At 37.5% G+C, this 12,956-nt stretch overlaps 1 protein-coding gene across 3 annotated transcripts in view; it reads left to right on the top strand.

Moving 5' to 3' along the window:
* The window catches only part of LOC148062307 (MAM domain-containing glycosylphosphatidylinositol anchor protein 2), a 232,611-nt gene that overhangs the window by 109,480 nt on the left and 110,175 nt on the right, over positions 1 to 12,956 (top strand). For 2 of the 3 annotated variants that reach the window (XM_087812225.1, XM_087812226.1), the window contains exons 4-6: positions 2,278 to 2,474; positions 8,533 to 8,665; positions 9,653 to 9,922. In XM_087812225.1, coding sequence (XP_087668351.1) covers positions 2,278 to 2,474; positions 8,533 to 8,665; positions 9,653 to 9,922 — 600 coding nt within the window. Of the gene's footprint in view, positions 1 to 2,277; positions 2,475 to 8,526; positions 8,666 to 9,652; positions 9,923 to 12,956 lie in introns of all 3 variants that reach the window. The other variant, XM_087812224.1, reaches the window with a different exon arrangement.

Below are 12,956 nucleotides of genomic sequence, written 5' to 3' on the forward strand. Positions count from 1 at the left end.
CCTGAGACACTGTAATGGATCCTGGATGAAGTATTGACCGCTGCTAGATTTTGATTAAGGGGCTGTAGGGCAAAAACATGTCTTTAATGAAATTGAGGAATCAGCATTCTCTGGCCAATGCGTCCACCGTGGTTAGCTGCGACCCCGTGGAACCTTGATTAGGACTTGATCTTGTGCAAATCCAGCATCTGAACTAGTGCCACTGAATGAAAAGCAATAGATTCAGTCGTTAATAATGACTTTGCCTGGCGAACTGGGAGTATCTCTCTTGAGGGTTTTAATCATTTAGGATTTAGATGTATATTAACTGCTTGTTTTCTTGAAGGAGGGTGGCAGAATATGGAATCTCTTTATGGATGTGCTACCTTGAAACTAATGAGATTACTTGACTATTAGTCAAGATCACCTCAGCCGGGACCAAGACCGGGGAGTGTCAACACAATTGTCTCACAATCAAAGTGACCCGAAGGCCCGAAAAACAAATGTGTTTTCGTTAATCTTGACCCAAAGACAACAGAAAGGCTAACATTTGTTTACAGGCCTTTGGGGCAACAATGGTTGAAGTGATATTATATCATATATGCAGGAAGCAGCAAAATACTGAGTCAAGCAACGCAACAAAATTCAACAAGATTCACTGTGTCCCCTTCTTTCCTATCATGTAAAAATCTGTTTTGGGTCATATTTAGTATTTAGACGGATACATTTGAAATTGTTGAAACATGAAATTCTGGGTTAGAATTGATATATATATATATATATATATATATATATATATATATATATATATATATATATACACAGTTGTTATAAATGGTTAATTAATTAATAAAGAGTCCATATGCATTCTTCCTAATAGGTTGTACTCACCTCATTTTTAAATGCCTTAAAGTTTGATGTTGATGGGGTATTTGTTTCTTATTTTCACAAAACTTAAAAAAAAAAAAAACAATATTAATTTTAAGTTCCACCGATCACAGCTAGTGTGGCAAAAACGTTCGATTATCCTTGACAAAAAATAAAAAAAATGCTTATGGCAACTAATCACAAATCTACCACTGCTAATATGGAATCAATCATGATATTCTCATTGTTTCCTTTTTCTCCATAATGTACTGAACTATTTAAAGCTCTAACAACAGAATCACAGTTATATTTTCTTTCCTTTTCCAACACGGCAACTTCCATCATACTTTTGCTTTGCCCCCCTTTGTTCTAACAGATGGAATTAAGGGAATTTGTGAGAAATGTTCGCGGATACTAATCGGCTAAAACCACAGTAGTATTTATGCATGGTGTAACTAAACATGTACATTATTAATGCATACCGTTGAAAAGGGAAATTTTACATTAGTGGGAATCATAAACAAAGTATAGCAAATATGCTATTGTCTACATTAAATCAATATAAATATGGGTTACAGTGTCTGATTGGGGCAAACCATTGAGTACAAATTGGCCAAAAACTGGAATAGAAATGTATGTCATTATGCCTTGGAAGGGTAAACTGTTTTGTTCCTAGTACATTATTAAGATTTAAATGTATTGTCGTCGTCCATTCTCTCACATTTCTTGAACTGGCTTTATTCTGCTCTTAAAACGGACAGATATGAAAGAAAAGTAGCTGGTCTTGGTATGCATTCAAATGGACATAATCTAAAAGTATGGAGTATTAGCAATGACACCACAGCAATGATGAATACCATTTGCCAAGGCTTAATGTGATCGCCGGGTAAGATGATTAACTTTGAATCCATTTAATCAACCACAAATGGCTTCTCAAATAACCAACTGTCTAGCGTCGGATAAAACGTCCCTCAGATCTGTTGGGAAAATTCCGCAGGGAACTGATGTGCCAAATCGCACAGTACCCGAATCAGAAGAGGAGGACGGCCAGACTTTTCTGCTCGAAGTGATGGGCGTCAAACATAATCTTGTGCATCTTGTTTATCAGCTTTTCTGATTCAACCACACAGCCTAGAGAGAGTGGGAAGCCCGAAGCGGTTCCGCTCATTGACGAAAAGTCTATCGACTTCAGGGGATGTGTCCTATCGACCAATTGTTTCAAGTTGTGGGCGACTTACTTCGACCTATCGCCTGCAACGACGCTCTTGATATGACCTCATTTAACATGATTAAAGTACCATTGGGGATTTCACTGTGGTGTTTGTGCGATTCTATTTTTAGCTTTTATTTGTACAATAAAGCAATATCAGATGGCTCTTGACGTGTCATGTTAAAGAGTCTCATCGTGATGCGTTTCTTCCTCTCTTTCAGACCTTGATGACCCAGTGGTGACAGTGCATCAGAGTATCGGAGAGGCCAAGGAGCAGTTCTACTACGAGAGGACGGTGTTCCTGAGATGTGTGGCCAACTCCAACCCGCCGGTCCGCTACAGTTGGCATCGCGGCAGGGAGGTTCTGACGCAAGGTTCCGACAAAGGAGTGGAGATATACGAACCCTTTTTCACACAGGTAAGACGACATGAAATGGACAATTACAGACTCAAAAATAGTGATGGGTTTATAAAGCTTCATGATGATGGAGTCCTTTCTTTTTAGCTGGTACCCTATCAGTTTAAAAATGATGTCAAATCTCAAGAAGAAAAACTGTTCAAAACAATATTTTTGAGAGGCAATAGGGCCTCATGATACTTCATAAACCCACCAGTACTCTAAAGGATATTGAAGTTCACATCAAATCTTCAGTTGAAGTAATACATTGAAAGAAATAGGCCTTACCGTTAAAGTTAAAAAAGGTTGTTTCTAGCAGAAAAAGTAGCTTACATCGGGAAAAAATACAACATTTTTTTAGGAAAGCAATCTTACAAAAATATCATAACAAAATGAATGTTTACCTCTTAAATTGTTTTGTTTATGTCCCATGAAAAAAAAAAAATTTAAATAAAAAACCCTACAATTTTCCACTTTTACCTGGTTGATGAAGCCTCATGAACCAATGATATATTTTCAATGCTCAGTAGGTGGCGCCCTCGGTTTTTAAATGATCTGGGGATTTATTAAAGTGAGTGCCATCAAGTGGGCTCTGAAAATAAGTATAGTGCTTCATGAAGCTTCATGGACCCATCATTAGTCAAAAGGAAATGTATTCACAAAATACAAACATTAAGTGATACTTTTTACTTTATAACATTATGGCTTACAGAATAGTCAGTAAAGGCTTCTTCTGAAAGGTTGCTTTCCAGTCGGAAAATCTCTAGCTTGGAAAAAAAAAACACAGAAAGGAACATTTTGAAATACACTGTATTTTTGGGGAGAGGAATGTTATTAAATGTTATAAAAAATATGTCATTTAGATCTGAAACTTTCTGTAAAAAAGCCAATTTTAGTAAAAACCTTTTAAAACATTCTTATTTTCTTGGCTGTTGGCTGATGAAGCTTCGTAAAGCAATTTTCCATGATCAGTAGGTGGCGCCCACATTTTTAAAATGATCCGAGGATTTGTTAAAATAACTGTTTAAAACAAAGGCTTTATAAGAAGGATTTTTATAAAGATTTTATTTTACCATTTCGCTTAAAAAGGACATTGTTTCAAGAAACTTCATCAGCCTAAGTAAGTAAAAGTGGAATATTTTATGGGGTCTGATTGAAAAAAAAAAAGTTTCACTGGCCCTCAAAAAGCTTCAGGAGGTACACACAGTTTTATAAATTACCTGGCAATCATTTTAAGATAACTTCCCTGAAAAAATTGAATGTTCCTAATAATTTTAGGCAACCTTGCGTCAATTGAATTCAAGTAGAGGTTCTTGAATTACAATATAAAAACGGACTCACGTTGTCCAAGGGAACAAAGGGTTGATTGAAATTGCTCTGGCAACTGTAGTCCCTGAATGGTGATTGGTCCGTTTAGCGACTGCAGGAGTAGAAACTTCTGGGGAGAACAAAAGCGAAAAAAAAAAAGGAAGCTTGAGAGCAGACGATAAGTGAAATTGATGTTTCGCCAAATCGAGAAAAATATAGAGAGGAAGAGAAAAAGCCGAAGACTCACGCACAGCTGGACACCGTCAAACACTCCTCTGTTCTCATCACACCACCTCTTGCATTCCCTCTGCTCTCATCCTCCGTCTAAGCTTTGAACTGAGTGTGAAAATATGCGATTAGCTTCCTAAGTCCCATAAAATCCTCCCTAAACTCCTACCAAAATGGTAAATAACTACATATGTGCACATATGTGTGTGTGTGTGTGTAATTTATTTTCCATCCAATTTCAAAATGTACATTTTTAGCTTCCCCTTCCATCCTCTTCTGTTAACAAATGTACAGGATTAATCGAATTAAAAAAAGCAAACAGAATAATAAATTCCAAACACGTTCGAAGGCGTCTTATATCGGCTCTTTTTACATTATACAAGTGGGAGAGAATTGTTTAAACCTTCTTTTTAAAACTAGTAGTAAGATATCCCACAGAGTCCAACAGTTGCTTGAAGCTTGGCTCGAGGCGATCTTAGAACTCCACTTTCCTCCCACAGTAGAAAAACAGAATGAGGTTATTTGAGATCGTCTTCGATGTGGCGGGTCCATACCCTGGCTTTGAGTGATGGGTTGATGAAGCTTCACATAGCAGTGTCTTTGAGTCCTTGCCAGACTTTTTTATGTATATTGGCTTGAACGGTACTAAGTAAAGGAAAAATAGTATAAGAATATTTGATAAATTGCGTTGCCATGAAAAATGTTTTATGAAGCTTCGTCTGCCACAGCTTTTGTTGGTGGTATCTGGGATACTTCTCCATCCAGGAAAAATAGTATTGGGTTCCGTCCCATGAATCTCCTCATTCCTCAAAGTCATTCCTCAAGCTCAAAATCCGCGACAAACGAAGACTGTCCAATACTCAAAATTTGAAGAATAATGAACAAGAGTACTTACTCCGCGGAGATTCTCATGGACCTCCCTCTGTAGTAAGGGTATTTCTTTTCCAATCTCTACTAGTACAGATTGGAATTCCAATCTCTTCTAGTACAGATTGGAATTCCTATCTCTACTAGTACAATTGGAATTCCAATCTATACTAGTAGGATCTGGAATCCTACTATCAAAATGTCAAAATGTTTTGTAAAATAGACTGAATCATGGAATTTCTTAATTGGAGATTTTCCTGGTAGAATTCCCATTTGTCCAAGGACAGATTGGAATTTCAATGTTCAGATCCCAATACAGTAGTAGGATTCCAATCTCTCCTAGTAGAGATTATAATTAACTAGTAGAAACTGGAATCAACCTAGGACAAATTAAAATTCCAATATTCAGATCTCAGTTCAGTAGGATTCCAATCTGTACTACTTCAAAATGTTATTTCTCCTTAGCTATACTTTGTTTTTATCGAAGTACAATCTACATGCTACCGATGCAGAATGACCTAGCCCTGTCGTCTCCTGTACCATTAGAGAATGTTTTTTTGTGTTATAACCATATGTCTTTCTCTTGTTATTTCTGATAATCGTATAAACATGCTGAAAGGCCAAAGCAAAGAGATCAACACATTCGCTGGTGTCATCTGAGCGGTTTCTCTTGTTGTCAACCTTCACTTCCTTTTATGAACGACTTATGATGATGTATCCAGTTTTAAGGTGCTCGTCCTTAGTTTTGAAGGCGAGGAAGTATGTTGAGGAGACAAATGGGATTGGTTCCATGATTTTTTAAACTGGGGGGGGCGCCACATATTGAGCAATCAAAATTGGACACTGTTTCATGAATCTTCATCAGCCAATCCAGATCCATTTTTCAACGTAGGGGAAGGCCATTATTAATGTTGCCTTCAAAAATAAAATATAAACTTAATTAAATTAATACTTTAGACGCTTTCACTTTTTCATAGTAGTTTGACTGATTGACTTTCAAGTTATTTTGTAAAAGAGTATTTACCCATCTGTTCTGTCAAGCTCATTCGGTAAACCATTTTATTTGCTCTAAAAATCAATCTTTTGTGTTTTAATTAATTGATTTCTTTTCATTTTCTGTTCAAGCTGTGGAACGGCCTTTCATCGCGACCCTCATTATTGTTCTTCATTAGTTACTTCGACAATTAAATTTCTCACGTTATTATTTTGTTTCTGCGTAAAATGTCACATCTCTTATGAACCCGGGGGTTCAGGCAGTACATTAAAAGTGACCTACATTCTAATTGTTCCAATTTGTTTGTTCGTTTCATTTTTCAGTCTTCTCACCACTTAAGTCTAAAAATGTGATCGTCCTGGGCTGTGAACACTTAATTGTACATTATGTGAACTAAATCGAGGTCGTTCATTTTTCTCCACCTTGAATTGGAGCAGTGGCAGGAGCGGGGCATTATTCCTTCGACCGACCTCACCTCAGTGTTCCATCATTTCATCGATACGACCATCACTTCTCCACCACACCCCTTCCAATTTTCTTTAATGTGCCTGTCCCTTCCAATACTTTCTGCACCAGATGCATTTTCCGAATGGATTTTCCTTTCAGTTTGATCCCCTGCTGTGAGGAGAGCGTGCTCTTTAAATACTACAGAGCGACACCTCCATCCACTGCTGATATCTTCCTCCCACTGAAGGAAGTGATAGAAAAGGCTGCAAAGAAAAAGGGAAGTTGGCTTCATGCGATGAAGTCCGGAAAGTGTCACATGGTTGCTTCACATTTTTCACAGACTCACACTAAGGATCAATAATCACATCCTCTGAGATATTTTTGTCGCTGCCGACTGAAAAATAAGCCACATACTGTATTTTTTTTCAAATTAATTTTAATTTTCTTTTATTCATATGTAGGCATTGATTATATTCATATGCCGCATACATTTATCTATACTACTATTGAAACAAATCTGTCCGTCACACGCCTACTGCGAGCCGAGATAGTGCTTCGGGTAAAGAGGCGAAAAATGTTGCTCGACCGCTAAATTCATAGGGCAGATGTTAAAAGTTTTAATTTGTGCATTAGAGGTGGAAGAAGTCGAGACAGAGCTGCAGGTCATGGTTAGTCATTTTCCACAAACCCAAATTAGGTGTGGCGGAAGGTAAAAAAAGTGACCTCCAAGGTCACTATCGAGGCCAGAAGGCGATTTTTTTTGGAACGTTACTGTGGCCAAACAGGCAGACTGAGGCCGACTAAATTTTCGGAGGTCTCGGGTCATCTTTTTGAGTTATGGTTCACATTCACCCAGGGCATGGTTATCCAAGAGGTTCCAAAGTGAATCAACTGGACTGTGTAGAGTCCTAGAAAGACGTTTCACTTCTCATCCGAGAAGCTTCTTCAGTTCCAAATGAGCTAGGCTTAGGAGCCTTTTTGAGTTGGATCCCCCGAGGCCACTGTATGAACTTGTGTTATGTTGCAAACTTGAAACAAAAATTTGAAATTGTGCCATTTTGCATCCAAATAGGCATACGTTATAAAATAAAATAGTCAGGCAATTAAATACAGATTATTCCCGTAAAATTTCAGACTTATATGAGGAAAGCTTCTGTGGAAGAGATTGTTTTTTCTCTACGGCCATTTTGCCCCCAATTGGGTGTGAATTTTTTTCAAATCATTCAGACTTTGCACACCAACTTTTAAGTATCTAACTGAAAAATTAAGGCCACGGCAAGGTTGCGTAGAATTTATGTAATTTGTGTAAAATCTGTAAAGCCCAGGATCTTGGAGGAGAGTTAGTTAGTTTTTGTTCAGGAACTAAGGCTGACTGGTATAAAATAACAACTAGACAATCACTTGTACTATTTATTCTTATTTTATAGTCCCCCCCCCCAAAAAAAAAGCTACCTTTTCATCACGATCTTTGTGTCCTTTACTGTTTTTTGTGTAGTTTTTTGAGGATTCCGTTATGAGTATCTTTCTAGCAGGATTTTTATTGGCTTTTCATTCAGTATATCAGCTTTATTTAGAAGGCATTGGTCAATAAGGTGAATTACTTTTCATTAAGCGTCCTCAGAACAGGAAGTGGCAGAACGAAAGCTTAGATCATCCAGTTATAGTTCAATGACCTCAAACACGTTTTTAACCCTTGTGTTATCTCTGGGTCAAGGTGACCCAGAGGCCCAAAAACAAATGTGTATGTAGTATCCATTGTGTTGTCTCTGGGTCAAAATAAACAATCTTCATCACCACTGCATATGCATTTCTGGAAGCCGCTTTGACCTGGAGACAACACAAGGGTTAAAAATCCATTGGTGACATCATCACTAGGCGACGACCATACAGATTTCTGCAGCTACGTTGACTCCTTGCACTCAATATGCCTGAGAATATAAATGTAAGATTGAATTAATGTTTTATTCACTCAGTCATAATGTATTTGAATAAAAAATATTTTAAATTCAAATTAATTCCGTTGGAAAATTAAAATGAACTTCGGTTAACCTTTTAAAAAGAGGCAAGCATTATAATAACGTCTTTGTCCAGCCCATTAACATGACTTTTTTTTCTCTCTCTCTCTCTCTCTCTCTCTCTCGCTCTACCCTCTGTTATTTTGTTTTTCCATGACTAATGCCGGTGGTATTTTTGCACACATTTGCATACCAGTGTTGTTTTGTTCCTGAGCTGCAGGGGGAAACGAAGATTTTGAAGCTGAAGAACCTGCGCCCTCAGGACTACGCCAACTACAGCTGCGTCGCCTCCGTGCGCAACGTGTGCGGCATCCCTGACCGAAGTGTGATCTTCAGACTCACCAACAAGACGGGTACTTCTCTGATCTGACGCTCTTGCACCGACTCAACACTCGCGCCACATAGATATATGTGGCTCTTGTACGGGGCCACGCAACCAAAGGAATAAAGAAATAGATTATTAACCCTTGTAGTATCTCTGGGTCAAGACGACCCGGGAAAATAAATGTGTTAGGGTATGCCTTGTCTTGCCTGTGGGTCAAAGGGATACCTCAAACACATTTTTTTTCTGGGGCCTACGTGATGGGCTTACTTAAAAAAAAAAATTTAGATTACCAAAGTTAACCATAGTCACAATTACAACAGAAAAGTAACAGAAACAGAGAAGTAAGTTAATATTCTGGTATTTTATTCTTTATTGTCACCGTTTAATTCTGAACTAAGAACTATGGACTTTTGAATATTATATTAAGCAACAAACTTTCTGTGTCACGAGCCACGATATTCTGTGGCCTTCCATTTGTCGTCAAAGTTTATGCGAGGGAGTCCATTTTTATTTAACATCAGATTGTTAAAGAGTAAAGGTCCTCACATTAAATGTTATCGTGTATATAGCTTTGATTATAAATATTTATTGCCAGGAATTCTTTGTAGTGTTAACAGTTCCCAGAAAAGAAATGGAACCAAGCACTGGCATTGTTGAGATGGAACAGATTTCTAAATCAAAATAAATGTATAAAAAGACCAAAAAAATCCCAATTACAAAGTGAAACCACACATATATCAATGATACATTAAACGGCCAAATAATAATCAAATTTCCCGAATAGTTTCAGAATAAACTTCTGTAAGACCCCTACTAATTTACAATTTTATAATTTTTTATGCTAGTTTTATAACCTGTACTAGTTTGAGACCCCTTTAAATAGGCACATCATTTCATTTTCTGGGTGGCAAAGAAGTACTTAAAAAGAAGGACAAAATAAAAACAATTACATCTTTAAAATAATAAAACTGTAATAAGTTAGATTAATATATCCAAATCTCTTTTCTTTCCTTAGCCTCTCCGTCTATAAAGCTACTAGTGGAGGACCCCATCGTGGTGAATCCGGGCCAGACGGTCTCTTTGGTGTGCATCACTACGGGAGGGGAACCTTCGCCTTTGCTCAACTGGGTCAGCACCAACGACAGCCTCCCCCTGAGGAGCCAGGTGAAAGGGGGTACCCTCACCCTGCCGGCCATCAGCTCGGAGGAGGCCGGGGTCTACAGCTGCATCGCCAGCAACAACGTCGGCAACCCGGCCAAGAAGTCCACCACGATAGTAGTTCGAGGTAAGTCTTTGTGTGTATGTGTGTCAAACAATTATAGCTGTTATCATGGGCTCAGAATTAATATATTCATAGTTAGTCAGGCGTAATTAATTGAATGGGCTCTTCATGATATTTCCCCGACGTCGGATTCTTTTCATCATTTATTTATCACCAACCACCATGTCTATTTATTTTATTTGTTTTGGAATATGAGAAGAATAATAACCCATAGAAACTAAACAGTTTTTGTTGCTAAGATTAGCTCTGAGTTCCATTTTTACAAGTTATTTTTAAGGTTTATTGTATATTTAAAATGCACTTTTCACAGAAATGTATTGTTGTTGTTTTTAAATTTGGGACTGTCAAGGTATTCCAGTACTGACCATAATATCTGAATTAGGATAAAAAAACTCATATTATCATTCATGCTGACATTGCATAAAGCATTCTGTCACACTTACACACATTTTCTAAAGCTGGCCCATCAATTGTAAACATTATTAAGGTGGCTGACTAGTTACAAGACCACCTCAGATCAGACACCACCAAGAACAGCGAGTTTCTGACCAATAAGAGCGTTACACATATTAAACACTTAAACACTGTAACCTGATTGGAGTTGAAGAACATTTTTCAAGATATTTTAGTTGTTTTTGATGACTTTCATTCGATTTATATGCAGTTTAGTGGAATCTAAAAATTGGTATACGTCATGTGTATCATTAAAGGTGCAAAAAAAAACCTTTCTAGACCACAATTACGTCTTAATTGCGTTAATACTGAAATAATCACAGTGTTTAACGCTGAGATACAGTTGTTAGAAAGCATAAAAGATGCTTTTTTCAGACTTAAATCTAGCTTTTTTGGTGTTTTCACTGAGGGATTTGCAAGAGACTGATGTTCAACACAGATGATGAAATCAACACTAGTTTTCATTACTTAACACTGAAATGAAGATTTAGTCATCTATCCCTCCCTTATCTTATCTACTCATCTCTTACGTTTACTTACAAGTTTTCTATCCTGTTTTGAGATAACGTCTCTCAGGGATATTTCTTCCTTAAAGCAAATCCTTAATGAATGTTGTGCTGACATTGGAAAAGCTTCATTTTAATTACTGGCTATAACTTTGTTAGAACCGCTAGCATAAGCATTAGTACGCCAGCTAACTTTCGAGACCACAATCACGTCCTAATTGCGTTAAGACCGAATGAAACACAGAACAAAACTATCACCGTAACAAGATTACTTACACCAATAAGTGGTCTCAAAACCTAGTCTTAAGCCCACAATCACCAACGAGAAATGTTTCTAAATCAAAAATACTTGGATGGAAAGGTTTGACGCCCGCCAGAGACAAGACAGTTAAGTTTTCATTTATAACTTAAGTTTATCAGTTAACCTTTTCAGTCGGAATTGGTTGTGAATGTTGTCTTTATATAGTCCCATAGTATTTTGATAATAATTAATAATTCGGCCAATTAAAGAAAAAACGCCTAAAAAAATAATTTATTGTTCCATCATTTAAAGTTTTAAAAAGGGAATCTGATATCAGGTAGTGTGGTTTGGACAAGTATCAAATTAAGTATCTCAAAGGAATAACCACTCTCGAATATTTGTCGTCAAATCAAATAAAAAATAATAAATATGAAAATGATCTGAAGGTGTTGATTTTGACTGATTCTGTGTTTTCCCAGGGTATAATGAGTTTTACAGACTTGAATGTTGTACCAACATTCTGCGATGCTGTGATTTAGTCACTGCCAGGAGTTGTAGCAGATTAGAGCTACAACACAACACTCATCACTGGTCGTCCAGGGATCTAGACGAGTCTGTTCCCAAAACACGTCCTGCTCATTTACAGCCCTCTCTCTGACTAATAAACATCCTCCATTAACTTCCTTGACTCGCCGATGTTATTGCCTTTCATCGTGAAATTACCTCAGCCTGAGGGTTTCCAGCATTATCACTGCAGGTGCAGCTGTCTTCGAGTGGAAGACTTGCCTGAAAACGTAAAGAAAAGAGACTTTGTAATTCCAACAAACATTACATTGTATTCTGCATGTGTCGCCCTTGATTCACATCAGTCTTTGTCTTTGCTCGCAGCCCCCGCAGAGACAGCTGATTCATGCAATAACCATGTCAGGCCCCCATAGAGATTCCAGGATTCCTAACTACAATTGGATCCTTTTGCTTAATAATGTCTGACGCTGACACACAGTTGTTAGAAAGCATAAAAGATTTTTTTTTTTCTTAAATCAAGCTTTTTGTGTTTTCACTGATGGATTTGTCAAGAGACTGACGTACAACGCAGACGATCGAATCAACACTTGTTTTTGTTATTTAATATTTTGTTGCTCTGAAAGAAAGGACGATTTAGTCATGTCTCCGTTCCTTATCTTTTCTACCATATTTTCCGCACTATGAAGCGCACTTAAAAGCCTGACAGCACGACAGTGCACCTTATAATCCGGAGCGCTTTATATACATTTCCTTGCGAAAGTATTCGGCCCCCTTGAACCTTTCAACATTTCGCCACATTTCAGGCTTCAAACATAAAGATATAAAATTTAATTTTTTTGTCATGAATCAACAACAAGTGGGACACAATCGTGAAGTGGAACGAAATTTATTGGATAATTTAAACTTTTTTAACAAATAAAAAACTGAAAAGTGGGGCGTGCAATAATATTCGGCCCCTTTACTTTCAGTGCAGCAAACTCACTCCAGAAGTTCAGTGAGGATCTTTGAATGATCCAATGTTGTCCTAAATGACTGATGATGATAAATAGAATGCACCTGTGTGTAATCAAGTCTCCGTATAAATGCACCTGCTCTTTGATAGTCTCAGGGTTCTGTTTAAAGCGCAGAGAGAACCATGAAGACAAAGGAACACACCAGGCAGGTCCGAGATACTGTTGTGGAGAAGTTTAAAGCCGGATTTGGATACAAAAAGATTTCCCAAGCTTTAAACATCTCAAGGAGCACTGTGCAAGCAATTATATTGAAATGGAAAGAGTATCAGACCACTGCAAATCTACCAAGACCCGGCCGT

This window comes from Callionymus lyra, chromosome 17, assembly GCF_982586985.1.
Source record: "Callionymus lyra chromosome 17, fCalLyr1.hap1.1, whole genome shotgun sequence".
NCBI classification, from domain to species: domain Eukaryota; kingdom Metazoa; phylum Chordata; class Actinopteri; order Syngnathiformes; family Callionymidae; genus Callionymus; species Callionymus lyra.